At 42.8% G+C, this 19,467-nt stretch overlaps 1 protein-coding gene across 1 annotated transcript in view; it reads right to left on the minus strand.

Moving 5' to 3' along the window:
- Window positions 1-19,467, minus strand: part of PDGFRB (platelet derived growth factor receptor beta) — a 181,495-nt gene that overhangs the window by 66,382 nt on the left and 95,646 nt on the right. Inside the window, exons 5-7 of the mRNA XM_040345012.1 lie at window positions 15,032-15,298; window positions 12,190-12,317; window positions 3,027-3,192 (exon numbers count right to left, since the gene is read on the minus strand). Coding sequence (XP_040200946.1) covers window positions 3,027-3,192; window positions 12,190-12,317; window positions 15,032-15,298 — 561 coding nt within the window. The remainder of the gene's footprint in view (window positions 1-3,026; window positions 3,193-12,189; window positions 12,318-15,031; window positions 15,299-19,467) is intronic.

Genomic DNA, 19,467 nt, shown 5'->3' on the forward strand with positions numbered 1-19,467 from the left:
TTAGGTCTGGACTTTGACTGGGCCATTCTAACACATGACGCTATAACTTTTCCTCAAACCAATCAATAAACGCTTGTTGCATTTTTTTTTTTTACCAAAAATGGGAAGAAGAATACGTATCAGCCTAAACTGAGGAAAAAAAGTTTTTTCTATATATTTTTGGGGGATATTTATTATAGCAAAGTAAAAAATATTGATTTTGTTTCAAAATTGCCGCTCTATTTTTATTTATAGTACAAAAAATTTAAATAGCAGAGGTGATCAAATACCACCAAAAGAAAGCTCTATTTGTGGGAAAAAAAGGATGTCAATTTTGTTCAGGAGCCACGTCGCAATTGTCAGTTAAATCAACGCAATGCCGAATCGCAAAATGGGGCCTGGTCCTTTAGCAACAAAATGGTCCGGGCTTAAGTGGTTAACCACTTGCCGACCAGCCGCCGTCGTGGGTGTGCCGATTCTTGTGACCGGCAATCGTGATGACCACCGGCCGCAAGCGATCGTGGGCATGAGAGGCAGAACAGGATCGTGTGTGTATAAACACACATATACCTGTTCTGTGAGGAAAGACATATCGTGAGTTCCTAATAGCTAGGAACCATAATCTGTCATTTCCTCTAGGTCAGTCCCATCCCCCTTCAGTTAGAACATACACTGAGGGAACACAGTTACCCCATTGATCGCCCCCTAGTGTTAAACCCTTCCCTGCCAGTGACATTTTTACAGTAATCAGTGCATTTTTATAGCACTGATCACTGTATAAATGCCAATAGTCCCAAAAAGAAATGTCCGATTGTGTCTGCCATAATGTTGCAGTCCTGATAAAAATCGCTGGTCACGGCCACTAGTTAAAAAAATTATAATAATAAAAATGCTATAAATCTATCCCCCTATTTTGTCGACGCTATAACTTTTGCACAAACCAATCAATATACGTGTATTGTGATTTTTATTACCAAAAATATGTAGAAGAATACATATCGGCCTAAACTGAGAAAAAAAAAAACTTTTTCTTTAAAAAAATTGGGGATATTTATTATAACAAAAAGTACAAAATATTGTGCTTTTTTCAAAATGATCCATCTTTTTTTTTTGTTTATAGCGCAAAAAATAAAAAATCGCAGAGATGATCAAATACCACCAAAAGAAAGCTCTAGTTGTGGGAAAAAAAAGACATCAATTTTGTTTGGGTACAGTGCCGCACAGCCGCGCAATTGTCAGTTCAAGTGACGCAGTGTCGAATCACAAAAAATGGAACGGTCATTGGGGCTGAAGTGGTTAATGTCTAAACCGCTGGCAACAAAAGTGAGTACGACCCTAAGGGAAAATGTCCAAATTGGGCCCAATTAGCATTTTTCTCTCCCCGGTGTCATGTGATTAGTTAGTGTTACAAGGTCTCAAGTGTGAATGGGGAGCAGGTGTATTAAATTTGGTGTTATCGCTCTCAATCTCTCATACTGGTCACTGGAAGTTCAACATGGCACCTCATGGCAAAGAACTCTCTGAGGATCTGAAAAAAAAAAGAATTGTTGCTCCACATAAAGATGGCCAAGGCTATAAGAAGATTGCCAAGATCCTGAACCTGAGCTGCAGCACGGTGGTACATTGTAGCAAAATGTAATTTCTTCAGTGTTGTCACAAAATCCAAAATGTGAGGGGTGTACTCACTTTTGATATATATATATATAATCAGCCTGTGGCACTGCTGAGGTGTTATGGAGGCCCAGGATGCTTCGGTAGCGGCCTTAAGCTCATCCAGAGTGTTGAGTCTTGCGTCTCTCAACTTTCTCTTCCCAATATCCCACAGATTCTCTATGGGGTTCAGGTCAGGAGAGTTGGCAGGCCAATTGAGCACAGTAATACCATGGTCAGTAAACCATTTACCAGTGGTTTTGGCACTGTGAGCAGGTGCCAGGTCGTGCTGAAAAATGAAATCTTCATCTCCATAAAGCTTTTCAGCAGATGGAAGCATGAAGTGCTCCAAAATCTCCTGATAGCTAGCTGCATTCACCCTGCCCTTGATAAAACAGAGTGGACCAACACCAGCAGCTGACATGGCACCCCAGACCATCACTGACTGTGGGTACTTGACACTGGACTTCAGGCATTTTGGCATTTCCCTCTCCCCAGTCTTCCTCCAGACTCTGGCACCTTGATTACCGAATGACATGCAAAATTAGCTTTCATCCGAAAAAAGTACTTTGGACCACTGAGCAACAGTCCAGTGTTGCTTCTCTGTAGCCCAGGTTAGGCGCTTCTTCCGCTGTTTCTGGTTCAAAAGTGGCTTGACCTGGGGAATGCGGCACCTGTAGCCCATTTCCTGCACACGCCTGTACACGGTGGCTCAGGATGTTTCTACTCCAGACTCAGTCCACTGCTTCCGCAGGTCCCCCAAGGTCTGGAATCGGTCCTTCTCCACAATCTTCCTCAGGGTCCGATCACCTCTTCTCGTTGTGCAGCGTTTTCTGGAACACTTTTTCCTTCGCACAGACTTCACACTGAGGTGCCTTGATACAGCACTCTGGGAACAGGCTATTCGTTCAGAAATTTATTTCTGTGTCTTACCCTCTTGCTTGAGGGTGTCAATGATGGCCTTCTGGACAGCAGTCAGGTCGGCAGTCTTACCCATGATTGCGGTTTGGAGTAATGAACCAGGCTGGGAGTTTTTAAAAGCCTCAGGAATCGTTTGCAGGTGTTTAGAGTTAATTAGTTGATTCAGATGATTAGGTTAAGAGCTTGTTTAGAGAACCTTTTTATGATATGCTAATTTTTTGAGATAGGAATTTTGGGTTTTCATGAGCTGTATGCCAAAATCATCAATATTAAAACAATAAAAAGGCTTGAACTACTTCAGTTGTGTGTAATGCATCTAAAATATATGAAAGTCTAATGTTTATCAGTACATTACAGAAAATAATGAACTTTATCACAATATGCTAATTTTTTGAGAACCACCTGTATATATATATCTTGTATAGTTAAATGCAATGCATTACAGGGGATGGGCATTATAACCAGTGGTTTCATACCAATGACAGTAATATCGACATCTTTAATATCAAAGTTTCCAAAATACGCTTCTTCCACTGTGCAAGTATAAGTTCCCGAGTCCTTCTCAGTGGCATTTAGTATTTTCAAGACCGAATTTACAGTATTATCAGATATGAGATGTTCCACAACAGCAGGCCTTCCCGCCTAATATGAAAAAAAAAAAAAAAACATCAGGTCCGTTGATTTTTTACTTTTCCTCCTTTCACACCTCATTCACATGTTATTGAAATTTTCAAATAAAACCATTGTGGTTTCATTACATTTCTAATTTATGACCAAGTAACATCATCTATGGGTCTTAGAGCTTCTTTTTGGCAATGCAGGTAGCATTGCATCCAAATAGCCAATTCATGGTGATCTCCAATCACGCCACTGCCGTTTACTGTAAACCATCAGTAATTGGAGACTTCAATAAATTGCTGTTTTAACACAATACTGGCAACTGGTGTGTGGGGTGTACACAAAAGACCCAGGGTGAATAGACGAACATTTTACACACCAAAATTGAGGGGAGGCATAGGGATGCCTGATCTGATTAAGTATTACCATGCAGCACAATTGTTCCAACTGATTCGATTCCACACACGACAGCCCAGACCACTCTGGATGGCGTTGGAGTCCTCCCTATACCCAAATAGAGAGATTAGCTGCCTAATGTGGATGAAAGGGAAAGATAGATCGACAATGTTGTGCCCGACTTTATCCTTTTCTCAAAATGTATGGGACTGGTTGGCAACCACTAACAGATTTAAATCCCCACACACCCCATTGGCACCATTGTTTAACAATCCTTCATTCACCCCCACGATTTTACATGGTGGACTAATAAAGGTTTGCTACGAATAGCGGATCTCTGTGACCACAGAGGTGTTTTGTCGAAACCAGCCCTTCAGGAAAAGTATCATCCCCCAGATTCGGAATGTACTGCTATACCCAGATAGCGCATTTCTTGGCGACACTGAATGGCAGTTCAGACCTAACCACATTTACCTCAATGGAAAATCTTTGTAGGACTTTCGACAAACACACTGGCCACATACCACAGATCTACAGTATTTTATCCTCGACTTCTCAAAAGTTGTTTTACATGCAGAAATGGGAGCAGGACCTAGAAACCAGCTTGGTAACAGAAGAGTGGAGCAAAATGGCACAATGCGCATCCAAATCATATATTAATACTTCTTTGATAGCGGCAAACTATAAAGTCTTGATACAGTGGTATATGGTCCCGACGCGTGTAGCAACCTATGTCCCGGGGGCCTCCCCACAGTGCTTTAGAGGGTGTAACACAGACGATACTATGTTTCACACCTGGTGAACGTGTCCAAAAGTGAGATGGTTCTGGATACGCACATACAACTTTATATACTCATTGACCCAAGTGAACCTCATTAAATCAACTCTACAAACATTGCTGGGACGTCTGGTGGAGGGGACATCGAAACAAATAAAGAGACTTATAGCTTTTATTTCATACCACGCGACACAGGGCCTCTATTCATTACATAGTGGGTTGTATGGTCACCAGAGGTGATTGGACACTGGCACAACCAATGGAGACAAGTTCCCCTCCATATAACCTCAGTTTTTTGCCAGTGTCTAAGGTGGTGGACGCGTTTAGGATGTGCTGAAGGAAGCTCTACCAAAGAGGCCCTCTGGGGGTAAAGGAGCTGCACTTTCGGGTCCATCCAAGATGCCTAAAGTATTACGCTAAAACTGGATGGTATCCGGACCTCGTGAACGAGGTGTCGCCTGTAATGTCTCTCTTCGGAGGACTGGGCTCTAGGGTCCAGCACTTTCGCTACACTATATGCTACACTACGACCCTAAGGGAAAATGTCCAAATTGGGCCCAATTAGCATTTTTCTCTCCCCGGTGTCATGTGATTAGTTAGTGTTACAAGGTCTCAAGTGTGAATGGGGAGCAGGTGTATTAAATTTGGTGTTATCGCTCTCAATCTCTCATACTGGTCACTGGAAGTTCAACATAAAGGTCCTGGCAGAGTCTTTTACAAGGCCCAGGGAAGAGGTCTCCTTTAAATAGGAACCCATATCCCTGAAGGTTGGCACACATATCCGCCATGATGGGTGAAGTTTGATATCTGTCTGGTCTCAGCAGAAAACCTGTGGCGGGGATAAGGTAAGCCAGGAAGAGAGTCCTAAGCATGAAGCTTAAGGACCTTTCCTATTTTTTGGATGGGTGTCTTCTTTTTGGCCACCACTAGAGGGAGTAAAGAGCTGAGTTTGACTCACCATGCTCCAGAACAGTGTCAGGTCCTTCAGACAGCACACTCCTTCCGCTGCAAGGCTCTGTCATGGATGGTCGCCACTTCCCTCCTCTCAGACAGGGGTAAGAGGGATTTCCCTCATCTCAGACCGCCGACATTAGCCCCTAGGTCGCGCGTGCGCACAGGGTTGCACTTTATGGTGTACAACGAGGAGGAGGAGGGCAGGGTCGCGCGCATGTGCGCGGGCATGCTACTCCAGCGGCAATCTAACAGGCTGGAAGTCATAAAGGAGCCTTACAAGCCTGGAGCTTTCCCTGAAGGGACACAGCAGCGTTAAGGGCATGTAAGATCTCTATGTGGTTGGCTGAGGACTCCCAAATTTAGACACCTACTCCACCATGAAACTGTGTGTTACTAGTTGCAGACTTTATGTGAAAGGCTAAACTAGCACAGTAGTATATGCATTTTTGCTACCTTGGCTTTGCTTAGTAATATGTCTTCCCAAAGAAGAAATTCTGGGACTAAAAACAAAAAAGCATTGCCGCTTAGAAAGACATCGGACTCTAGCTGTGCCTGCTCTGTACCTTCCTCTCCTGTAATATCTGATGTACCTGTACAGGATGAACCATTGCCTCTATCAGGGGTAGCAGCCTCTCCTGTGGTGCCGGTGCCTGCATAGGTCACTAAGGACACTTTGACTGCAGCCCTGAACAACTTGATTGGTGGTTCTTTCCAGCTAGGGGCACTTGAGAAATAATTTTAATTTATACCTTTTCTACCTTAGAATGTCTGAATTCAACCCAGAATCTGGCTTTTTAATTGGGCTCATTTGTATTTAATTACTAGCCCCTGTGGTACACCAGATGATCCATGCTTATGGCTGGGTTCACACTACTACACTACTTTCATCCTACTTTGCTCTGTGTTCAATGTTTCCCTATGAGAGCGTCTTGTAGCGTCCTACACCGACTTTGAAAATGCTCCCTGTACTACTTTTGGTCCTACATTGATCCTACTTCAGGCCCATTGAATATCATTGAAGTCGGACCAAAGTAGTATCCTGTTCATGAAAGTAGGATGGATGTAGGACCAATGTAGGATAAATGTAGGACCAATGTAGCAGAGCAAAGTAGGATGAAAGTAGTGTAGTAGTGTGAACCCAGCCTATACAAGGGTTTCATTTATCTCCAGGCCTCCACATCCATCAATTGGTGATTGACATCACCTGTAGGTAATTATCAAATCCCACTTAGGTCTGTTCTTGAAGTCTTAGCTAGTAGGGTATTGTGTATTTGTATGTGTCATTTCATTTTATTTTTGTAAATATATTTTTTGTTTATGTGTTTTTGATTTGATGTTTCCTATTCTAGCAGACAGTGCTTGACTAATCCAATCTCCTAAAGAAGCTATTCTATTGGCGAAACATATGTAGAGAAATTGTTTAAAGTCTGCACTTTCAACATATTTGTATTGTAAATTGGATGGATATTTTATCTTTCTGTATTTTGATACTATAATAAATTTAAATTTTTTGATATTTTTTGTGTATTTTTGCACCCTAAAAATCCCATCTTTAGCTTCATAATTTATCAAATTTAAGGGATGAGGTGCCAATCAATGCATTTGATGAGTTGACTTTCATTCAACTTAGAAGGGAGAATCGCTACTTTAAATCGCAAAGTCCTCACAAAAGGACAAAAAGCGAAGTAGATTTCCTTCTGTTGTTTTAGATCTCCTGAGGCCGCGTACACACGGTTGATCCATCCAATGAGAATGGTCTGACGGACCGTTTTCATCAGTTCACCGCTGAAGCAGACCGATGGTCTGATGTGCGTACACACCATCAGTTCAAAACCTGATCGGGTCAGAACGCGGTGATGTAAAACACACAACGTGCTGAAAAAAACTAAGTTCAATGCTTCCAAGCATGCGTCGACTTGATTCTGAGCGTGCGTGGATTTTGAACTGATGTGTACTAACAATCGGTTTTGACCGATGGTCAGCCGTTAAAGCAAGTTCTATAATTATTGTCCGAAGGACAACAGACCGATGGGCCATACACACGGTCGGTTTAGACCGATAAAACTGGACTTCAGGCCGTTTTCATCGGTTTGGACCGACCGTGTGTACGCGGCCTGACAGAAAAATCTGAGGATGGAATCCTAAAAAGTATGCTATAAGTAGGATTCTCGCCTTTTGTTAATTAGGAGTGGATATGAAATTAGCCCTGAGTACCATCAAGGGTCAAATATCCGCTTTATCAATCTTTTTTCAGAGACCGTTGGCATCTCATTCTCTAGTCCGGGCATTCATCCAGGGAGAAGTGCGGATAAATCCGCCAGTTAAGTCTCCCTTATGTCCCTGGGATTTGAACTTAGTTTTGTCAGTCTTGCAAAAGCAACCTTTTGAACCTATCCACCATATTCCTTTGATTCTTTTGAGCAGAAAAATTGCCTCTTTGATTGCTATGTCTTCTGCTAGAAGGCTATCAGAGTTAGCAGCTCTTTTTTATAAAGAGCCTTATTTAGTTTGTCACAAAGACAAAATTGTACTTCGCTCCCATTCTATCTTTCTTCCAAAGGTGGTGTCGGCGTTTCATTTAAATCAAGACATTGTTTTGCCTTCCTTTTTTCCTGGTCCGCGGACAGCGGGGGAAAAGTTATTGCACTCTCTAGGTGTAGTAAGAGCAGTAAAAGTTTATCTGCAGTCAACTGTTTAGATATGTTAAAAATATATTTTGTTTATTGTGCAGATGGTCCCAGGAAGGGCCAAGTGGCATCAAAATCCACCATTTCTAGGTGGATTCGACAAATAATTATTCAAGCTTATGGTTTAAGGAACAAGATTCCTCTTGTTTCTGTTAAGACGCACTCTACCAGGGCAGTAAGTGCTTCGTGGGCAGTGCATCACCAGGTTTCCATGGCTCAGATCTGTAAAGTTGTGGCTTGGTCTTCATTCCATACGTTTACCAAATTTTATCAAATAGATGTAAAAGGAAATGAGGATTCCGCTTTTGGGCATAGCGTACTGCAGTCAGCAGTATAGGGCTTCTTGTCTGTTAGCGACCTGCTTGATCTGTGTCTCCCCCTACTTCATTGAGCATTGCTCTGGGACGTCCCACTATGTAATGAATAGAGGCTCTGTGTCCCGTGGTGTATGATAAAAAAAATAGGATTGTTATAACGGCTTACCTGTAAAATCCTTTTCTTGGAGTACACCACGGGACACAGATTTCCCCCCTTCTTATGGGAACCTTACTGCTTTGCTACAAAAACTGGGGTACTTCCATTAGGGGAGGGGTTATATGGAGGGGAACTTGTCTTCATTGGTTGTGCCAGTCTCCAATCACCTCTGGTGACCATGCAACCCACTATGTAATGAATATAGGCTCTGCGTCCCGTGGTGTACTCCAAGAAAAGGATTTTACAGGTAAGCTGTTATAAAAATTCTAATATTTGTTGCAGCAAGAATATCTATAGCCAAATCTTGGAGGTCCCCTACGATCCCTGTTCACCTGCTGAAAGCTAAACTATCATGGATAATGGTGAATGAATGCCTCTCTGCAATTTTAAACGATAAGGTTGCTTGGTTCAATAAAATATGGGACCCCTCGATCAACTATCTCACAACTACATAATGAGACGGGATTGGCTCAGGAGTATCTTCCTCCAGGCCCGGAGTGCACCCCCCTTCACTACCCTCTATTTTTCTCTCTGATATCTCTGCTTCCCCTTCTTTCCTCTCTCCACGTGAGTTTGCCCTTCAATGGATCTTTAGAACAATTACGGTCCCTGAGATCACGTGGAAGTTCAGCCAGTGGGTCGCAAGTTTGGTTTAGGCTTGACCCTAATAGGTGGATGATGCTAGATTAAGTCTCACGTGTATAGAGGTTTAACAGTAATGTACCTGACATAAATGTCTCCACGATAGTAAAACGCAAATGGAATATGAGCAAGCCAAGAGGTTTAGAGGAGTCCAAAGGAATGGTGATGAGAAAGTCCCAGATGTCAGTGATTGTTAACCACGCTGTGATCCGGACAAACAGGAGACCTCCACCACAGATATTACTGACTCTTACCGCAACAAAATGAAATAACAGCAGAAAGGGCAACAGATCCACAGCAGCAGCCACAATGATCAATCCTCCAGTAAAGGTGTCTCAAGCCTAGGATTTCCCATTCAAATGGCAGCCAGCAATCAGCTCCAGACATATGTAAAAAAACGCCAGGGAACATACATAGTGTAATACTGCGCAGACTTCTTCAGCTAGCCTTTTTATGTTGTAAAAAAAGTAATCCAATATAGAAAAGTGTAGTAAATCTAGCAAAGCTTTGATTTATCCTGGTATTATAAATTCCTTCCTTAATGATCCTAAAGGTGTGATCTCATATGGCTACTGGAATCAATATTGTGGACTGAACATAGGTATCTGCTTGCTGTGTCTGCTATAGCAGTGGTCATCAACCCTGTCCTGTCCTGTCAGTATTACACTATGTATGTTCCCTGGCGTTTTTTTACATATGTCTGGAGCTGATTGCTGGCTGCCATTTGAATGGGAAATCCTAGGCTTGAGACACCTTTACTGGAGGATTGATCATTGTGGCTGCTGCTGTGGATCTGTTGCCCTTTCTGCTGTTATTTCATTTTGTTGCGGTAAGAGTCAGTAATATCTGTGGTGGAGGTCTCCTGTTTGTCCGGATCACAGCGTGGTTAACAATCACTGACATCTGGGACTTTCTCATCACCATTCCTTTGGACTCCTCTAAACCTCTTGGCTTGCTCATATTCCATTTGCGTTTTACTATCGTGGAGACATTTATGTCAATCTAACAGTCACTTATTTAATTTGTATTTCACAATATTGGTGTTTCTGTTATCACATTTATATAGCGCGACTCCTTTGTTTATTATGTTTGTTTTGTGCTGTATGGCACACTTGAGACGCAGCTGATGTATGCACTATAGGTTGGGTGTGCGCAATATTTTTTTTTTTTTTTTTTTTTTGTTTTCTTTGTTAGTAATGTACCTGAACCTTCAACGACTTGTTAATGTACAATAACTCCCTATTACAACAGCAAACTGATACTGTATTTGTTAAAATATTTGAATAAAAATACTGGAAACAAAATAGGCACATCTAAGTATGCAGGCATCCGGAGTAAAGCTGTCGACACAGACCATCCTCCTCCCTTCCACGAGCGCTTTAAGCCTCTCTTTAAGATCATTCTACTGCAGGGTAGTCTTCCAGGTCATGATTGCAGACTGATATCGGTGAGAGCTGGCAGTGAGGAGGATGGTTTGGATCGCTTTACCCTGGATGCCTGCATACTTAGATGTGCCTCTTTAATTATCAACCATGTGAGTTGCTAAATGTTGTACCTTCATTAAATGTAACCATATTGCTACACTTAGAGGGCCTCTCTTCTCTTTTATACTCTGTAGTTCCTGCTGGATTTTGCTTCTAATCCCCTTGTGGAGACTTCCATTTGTGGATGGACATTTTATGGTTACACAACTTATCACATTGCTGTAATCTTTTTATATGGACTATAAACTGAAGGACTTATGAATAAATGGTTGTGGAACGAATCATTTGAGTTTCCATTATTTCTTATGGGAAAATTTGCTTTAATATACAAGTGTTTTGGATTACAAGCATGCTTCCGGAACAAATTATGCTCGCAAGCCAAGGTTTTACTGTATCATCTTTTTTTCCCAGAGAGGTCAAACAGAGTCCCCAAGGAAACAATGACTCTTAATAGACTCCCCTTCCTCTGTAGTACTGGCATGGTGCCACCTACAGGTAGAAAGAAGACCTGTACTTGCCAACAAGCTATTTAGAGATAGTTGGTACATTCATAATATCTTTCCCAGTCTTTAACCACATGCTGCCTATAGCAGAATGTGGGCCAGGCGGGGGTTCAGTTATCCTAACTGGACGTCATATGACGTCCCGCAGAACAAACCGCCGATTGGTAGTACGGTGTGTTGCTCTGACACACCGCATCTCCGTTCACAGTAAAGAGCCAATGATGTAGATTGGGCACTGCTGATCACAGAGTAACTATAAAGTGAAGGTTATCGGCATTCCTCTATTCCTCTGACAGCGCATGAGTAGAGGAGAGACAATAAGCGGCTCTCCTGACGGGGGGGATCTGCAGTGATAATGTGCAGTCATTGTCAGTGCAATCCTATCAGTGGTGCCCACCTGTAAAGCTCAGCAGTTATGCCCACAAGTTCCCCCCAAGTATGCCAATCAGTGCCCAACAGGGATGCCAGTCAGTGCACATCAGTAATGCCTGTCAGTGCCTTATATCAGTACCACCCATCAGTGCCATTTATCAGTGACACCCATTAGTGACACCCATCAGTGCCGCCTATCAGTGCCCTTCAGTGCTGCATATCAGTGTCCTTCAGTGTTGCTTATCAGTACTGCCTATTAGTGCCAATTAGTGCTACATATTAGTGCCACCTCAGCAGTGCCGCCTCATCAATGCCCGTCAGTGAAGGAGAAAACATACTTATTTACAAAAGTTTATAACATAAACAAAGAAAAAATATATTTCATTTGTTTAGCAAAAAAGAAAAAACCCAGTGATGATTAAATACCACCAAAAGAAAGCTCCATTTGTGAAAAAAAATAATATTCAAATTTCATTTGGTTACAGTGTTGCATAACCGCGCAATTGTGACAAAGTGTTCAAAGTGTGACAGTGCTGAAAGCTGAAAATTGGCCCGGGCAGTAAGGGGTGAAAGTGCCCTTTATTTAAGTGGTTAAGCACTTTAGGCATCCTGAGAATGTGGGGATGCTCAGAAGTGGAAAGTGCCTATTATTCAATGTTATTAGCATTGCTCATAATTGACATATTGAAATAAGTTAACACTGAATGATTTTTATTTAGCATATTACCCACCTTCCTACCTGGATAATCCCAGGTAAAATTAAGAATTTCGTTATTCTTAACTGTGCATTTAATGGTGATGTTTTCTCCAATGATCACTGTGCTTTGTACGGGGGTAATGTCCGCTTTGATAGGAGAGACTAGAAAAAAAATATAAAAGGACTTGCATGTTTGCATAAACAGTAATGGTACAGTAGTGGAATGCATATAAACCAAAAGGAATTCAATACAAACATCACAAATCTGCAACTGGGTAGTAGGTCTAGAATACCATGGGCCAGATCCACGTAGCCCGGGCGCAACTTAACTTTCCCGATTTAAGTTACACCGCCGCAATTTTTCCAAGTTAGTGCCCGATCCACAAAGCACTTACCTGGAAATTTGCAGCGGTGTAACTTAAATCCGTCCGGTGCAAGGCGGGCCCAATCGAATGGGGCGAGTCCCATTTAAATTAGGCGCGCTCCCGCGCCGGACGTACTACGCATGCTCTGTCGGGTAAATTACCCGACGTGCATTGCGCTAACTGACGTCGCACCAACGTCATTTGCTTAGACGTTAATGTAAATGGCGTCCAGCGCCATTCACGGATGTCTTACACAAACGACGTTGATGTTTGAATTTCGACGTGGGAACGACGGCCATACTTAACATGGCTTAAGAGAACTAGGGCTCAGCCCTAGTTTTACGCGGCGTAACCCGACGGAAACTACGTGGATTTAGATCGACGGGCCGTTCGGGGATCGCCGTAAGTCTTCATTTGCATATTCTACGCCGGCCGCAATGGCCTCGCCACCTAGCGGCCGGCCTAGAATTGCATCCTTAAGATCCGACAGTGTAATTCAATTACACCTGTCGGATCTTAGGGCTAGCTATGCGTAACTAATTCTATGAATCAGTCGCATAGTTAGAAACAGAGATACGACGGCGTATCAGTAGATACGCTGTCGTATCTCGTTTGTGGATCTGGCCCCATGTTCTTTAATTTACTATAAGCAGGGGTTTGAAATTCTTACAGCCCTACTCACACATGTGTAAATGGTTTTCTATAGGCTTTCACAATTTTTTTGTGTCCATCAATTAAATGATTATGAATATCATTACAACCACCATACATGCATATTTCAGTTGCCTAACAACTGCTTTTGTGAACAATCATGCAAACATACGTCAATAAATAAACTAAACTTACCCCCAAGCTATCATAGTTCCCATCCCTTAAACCAGTGATCTCCAAACTGTCTGGTCCTTGGGGCACGATTCCATCCACAACTGACACTGGCAATGAGGCACTATTCCTTCCACTAACACCAATGATGGGGTGCTATTCCTCCCAATGATATTAACTATGGGGCATTATTATTCCCACTGATACCAACAATAGGCCCTATTATTGCCACTGATAAAGACAATGGGGCACTATTCTTCCCACTACAAAAAGTGATGGGAGATTGTTTTCTCCCACTGATGGTGGGACATTTTCTACTACTACTGGCCCCCTTAAATTCTGAAAGATAGCATAATGGCCCTTTAATTGGAAAGTTTGGAGATCCCTGTCCTAAACTATGGAGGTTGGTGGTGGGTGGGGAGAGGAGCTCTGAAAGCTATGGCTTGTCATGGAGGAAAATAGTTGTAATTGGCCAAGAAAATCAATCCCAGCCAATAATTCATTTTCCTGAGCAAGCTTGGCCACCAGGTATTAGGGAAGACCTACAAATATCTGAACGCAAATTGCTGGGTTGATTAGACATGATGTAATGTCGGTAGAAAGGGTCGTATTTTGACATCATGCTGATGCTCAATACTGGGCACCTCTGCAACATGAGTATTTCAAGTCTTTTTTTTAGAACATCTCTTATCATACCAACCAAGCTTAACATAGCCCACCCTGAGGTTCTCCCTATGCAAAGTGAAGTGCAAAGTGGAGCTCCACCCTAAAGTGGAAATTCTGCTCATTGGATTCTGCTCATTGGAATTTAACTGCAAGAACAGAGGGTCGCAAGGCTCCTTTAAATAAGGTAGACAACCCCTCTATTTTGGCATGCTCTAGTTTAGTGTATCTCTGTACTATGATTCCAGGATTGCCTTCTCTTAATTATTTTTGCTTTCATTTTGCTAGAGTTGGGCATTAAAGCGGTGTTCCACCCGCAATTTATTTTTCTTTAAAAGTCAGCAGCTACAAACACTGTAGCTGTTGAATTTTAATAAGGACACTTACCTGTCCAGGGAGCCTGGGATGTCGGCCCCCCGAGGCCGATCTATCCATCGGATCGGGTGCAACGCCACCATTCGAACTAAGGGAAACCGGCGGCTTCACTGCCTGTTTCCTACTGTGCATGGTGCGCGAGTCGTGCGGCACTTCGTGAATGGCCAGATTGTCTTCAGGAACACACACAGGTGCCAGAAGACACAGGCGAGGGAGGAAGTGACCTAGGAGCTCTGCAGTATAGGAAGTGGCAGATTAGGATGACTGCATAGCAACAGGGTGCTTCTCTTAAGTAAAAAAAATATATTTTATCCAAATGTTTTTTCATGAATTAATGAAAACATTTTTTTCAGGGTGGAACTCCACTTTAAGCATTTTGTTAGACCACTAAGTAGCACATTCACATCTGATGAATGCATGAAGATTGTATTGACATGTACATTCTAAATCTCTAGGTTGTCACCACAAATAAGTACCTGTTTATTCTGGAGTCTTTTGGTGTGACTGGGGTCCACTAAAAACCTGCAAAGTGGTAGAAACTCTGCCAACCAAATTCTATATCATCCTAATACCCCTTATATGTGCTTCAAAATCTTTACTGAGAAAGCCCTTTTCTGACTTATTTGAAAAATATTTAGGAGATCATTTTACCTTCCACACTATAGATATAAAATGAAGTAGAAGATACTTCCTTCTCATCCAGAGAAGCTTTACAATAATAGTTCTGATCTTCAAAATATCCAGTGAAACCTTTCTTGTTGTCATACGGATAAGGGATTTCAGTATCTTCTATATTCTTGTGAAGAGTCACTGTGGCATTAGGGTAAGTCACTCGGCAAGGAATTGTACCATCACTGTTCAGTGGAACAAAAATGAACTCCTCATTTTCTTTGATTGGCAGAAACCACATTTCCGGATCTGGGCAGAAAGCAGAAGGCAGGCGTTTAATATTAATGCAAGAAACAAACCAGTTATATATATTATTATAGGGCATATACAGTGGAGGGTAATGCGTGAACAAGGGGAAATTTATGTGTTGGCTATAGTGAGAAGGAAAGTCTATTTATGACCTGCATCAAAGTAATACTAAAGGCATGTTTTTTTTGTTTTTTTTTAAATAACCAAAATGTTATACTTACCTGTTCTGTGCAATGGTTTTGCACAGAGCAGCCCTAGTCCTTTTTTTCTTTGGGTCCCCCACGGGGGGGTCCTGGCTCCTCCATCCTGCTGAGTACTCCCAATAGCAAGCCTCTTGCTCAAGGGGCACTTGAGCAGGCTCGCTCCAAAGCAGTGCTCCTGTGTGAGACAGTGATGAGAAAGAGACCCAGAAGAGCTGCTACTCTAATGCCTCGTACACACGGCCAGACTTTCCGTGAAAAAAAGTCAGACGCAGTAGGGTTAGACTTCCGACGGACTCAAGGCGGACTTTTGCACGGTCAAAAGTCCGACCGTGTGTTCGAGGCATTATTCACATTGCTGGTTCGATGGATCTCAGGTAAGTATAAGGGGGGCTGGGGGGAATGCTGAACCCAGAAGTTTTTTTACCTAAATGTATAGAATGCATTAAGGTAAAAGCCTTCTGCCTTTAGAACCACTTTAAAGCGGGGGTTCCGCCGTCCTGATGTTTTTTTTTTTTTTTTTGGTTCTTTAAACTCTTGTTATGTTAAAAAAAATTACTCGCTTCTTTTAGGTCTCTACTGCGCTGCAAACGCCGTTGGTATAAAATATGACTTTATAAAATGCTCTTCATGCCGTTTCCATTGTGCTTGTGGGCAGCGTGAAGCCCACAAGCAAATCTTGCCGGGAATTCGGGAATTCGATCTCCCATCATCACGTGACCTGCTTCATGGGTCACGTGATGACTAAAATCCCGCAATATTTCGTCAATCTGTCTTATCACTCGTCTCCTGGGAAGCGTGACGCTGTGCTCCCAGGAGACATTGGGGCGCTTGGAATGTAATGACACGCCCAGTCCCACAGGAGGGATACCCGGAAGTGCCTTGAATTGTCTCCTGAATCAAAAAAAATTATCGATAGCGGACTTTACGTGTATGTATTGAGCCGGTCTTATTAAGCTGCAGTTTGTATTGAGGGTGAACCTCCACTTTAAGATCTATTATAATTATCCCAATGGAAAATTATCCCTCACTTCCTGTTTCTGTAACAAAACTCTTAGGCCCCGTACACACGACCGAGTTTCTCGGCAGAATTCAACCAGAAACTCGGTCGGAGCTGGATTCTGCCGAGAAACTCGGTCGTGTGTACACTTTTCAGCGAGGAAGCCGACGAGGAACTCGTTGGGCCGAAAAGAGAACATGTTCTCTATTTCCTCATTGTTCAATGAGGAAAGTCGGCCCGCTGAGATCTCGGCAGCTTCCACACTGAAATCGACGAGGAACTCGATGTGTTTGGCACGTCGAGTTCCTTGGACGTGTGTACGGGGCCTCAGGCTCCATTCACACCTAGGCGTTTTAACGCCTGAAGCCCGACGCTATTGCAGCCTGAAATACGCTGGAGGGGTGATTTAACATTGTTCTCTATGGAGATGGTTCACATCTCCACGCCGAACGCAGAAACGCCGTACGCCTGAGGCTCAAAACAAGTCCCTGACCCTTTTTTTCAGGCGGCTTCGGTGCTCGGCATAGCCGACAATGTGTAAATCACCCCTCCAGCGAAAACCGCGGTAAAAAACGCAGCGTTTTGTCGTGGCAAATCCCGCTAAAAAACGCCGCAATTTGTCGCGGCAAATCGTGGTACAAAACGTTGCGCTAAGGTGTGAATGCAGCCTAAAGTCTTGGATTTTCTCATCACTTCTGTACTGGAGACGATGGTCATCAGGATAAATATAGAGATTAAAAATCCTCAGAGTGATAGACAATAAAAACATGCATAGCTCCTCGTAGATTCCTGGCATATCCTAGCACATGCTCGGGAGTTTTTTCATCTTAGGGCGACCAGTAAACCATCCTGAAAGATCTTGAACCCAGAAAAAAGACTGGATGAAAATGTCAGCACACGGGAGGGAGCTTGGATATGTTACACAAGGGAAGAGTGAGTATAGGCAGACTTTGGTCCTGCTTTAAGTGCAGTAACCCATAACAAGCAACTGGATATCCCTCTGCTGATGACAGACCAGTGCAAAATGAATTCTATTGGATTGGTTACTGCAGTGGTTCTCAACCTCAGCACTCAAGTACCCCCAACGGGCCATGTTTTGGGAACTTCCCTTAGATAAAAGAGCTCTTATCAATACCATGTCATTGATATTGATTTAAAGGGAAACCTGAAAACATGGCCCGTTAGGGGTACTTGGGGACTGAGGTTGAAAACCACTGGGTTACTGCACAGACCTTGGAACCTGGGCCCTTGGACTTCTCTCATTAACGTTTTGCAAATAGTCTGTCTAACTATTTGAAGATTTAAGGAATTCCAGCCAAAAATACCAAAATAAAATCCCATTAAAAGATAAAATAACAAAATTGTCTTTTCTGCAATATTTACCTTCATCTCAGAGATTTCCCCCTATATATTTTTTTTTGTCTTTAGTCTGATGAAGACCAGCATCATTTGATCTTCCTTTGAGCCCAGGTTGTCCTTGACCAACCCAAGCCTGTTACTGGACAGTGAAAGGAGAATAAGCAAAGTTAGTAGCTCATCTCTCTGTCACCCTGCTTTCTCCTCCTACCAGCATGTGTGTCAGCACAAGGAATGATTGGCACCTGGTGTTGCATCTTTCTCTTACAATCCAGCTCTGCTCCCCCAGAACTGCAAAAGGGTAATACCAGGTCGAATTTTGGTACTTACACAGCTTGAATTTAAAAAATATGTTTAATGATGTGTTAATGACTATAGTGCTGCATTGGTTTGTGTCTTTTATATCTGCCTAAAGTTCAGCCCTAAATAAGTGACAGCAGTGCTAATGCATCACAATTTCTTTGAATGGGCCCTAAAGGTATCAACTGTGAAATAAATATACCGTATTTACTTGAGTATAAGCTAACCCATATATAAGCCGAGGCACCTAATTTTACCACAACAAACTGGGAAAACGTATTGACTCGAGTCTATTAGCCCAGGGTGTCCATCTGCATGCCTCACTGTGCCTCACTTTGCCTCACTGTGCTCATGCCTCACTGTGCTCATGCCTCACTGTGCTCATGCCTCACTGTGCCCATACCTCACTGTGTCCATGCCTCACTGTGCCTCACTGTGTCCATGCCTCACTGTGCCTCACTGTGTCCATGCCTCACTGTGTCCATGTGCATGCCTCACTGTGTCCATGCCTCACTGTGTCCATGACTAGACTTACGTTTAACATGGGAGTATATAGAAGGGGTGCCCGGCATTGAAAAATATGTGCTCCCCGGCCGTAGGTCCCCCAGACAGCACACTTGTAGAGGAGAACTGGGTCTGGGTCGGGTCTGTGTGCCAAGTTTCGGGTCCACGGCAGGCCAGTACTGGGTCCCCAAAGTTACCAGAGAAATTACCGTTTAACATGGGAGTATATAGAAGGGGTGCCCGGCTTTGAAAAATTGGTGCTCCCCGGCCGTAGGTCCCCCAGACAGCACACTTGTAGAGGAAAACTGGGGCTACATGTGTGCCAAGTTTCGGGTCTGTGTGCCAAGTTTCGGGTCCACGGCCGGCCTGTACTGGGTTTCCTAATGTTATCGGAGAAATTACCGTTTAACATGGGAGTCTATAGAAGGGGTGCCCGACTTTGAAAGCCGTAGGTCCCCCGGACAACAAACTTTGCACACTTGTAAAGAAAGAGTGGGGCTATATGTATGCCGGTACTGGGTCCCCAAAGTCCGGGAGTGCAAAAAGGTGACTCGAGTATAAGCCGAGGGGGGGATTTTCAGCGCCAAAAAAATTGCTGGAAAAACTTGGCTTATACTCGAGTATAAACGGTATATATATTTTTTTGTGAGCATTTTACTTTATTTCATTTAATATCAATATGTTGAAATAAATATTTTATATAATGAAAACATAATAATAATAATAATAATAATAATAATAATAATAATAATAATAATAATATTTCAAAATCATTATTGTTTTCCTTTAAAACATCTTTACAGAAGCTC

Source organism: Rana temporaria, chromosome 3 (assembly GCF_905171775.1).
Source record: "Rana temporaria chromosome 3, aRanTem1.1, whole genome shotgun sequence".
In the NCBI taxonomy this organism is placed as follows: domain Eukaryota; kingdom Metazoa; phylum Chordata; class Amphibia; order Anura; family Ranidae; genus Rana; species Rana temporaria.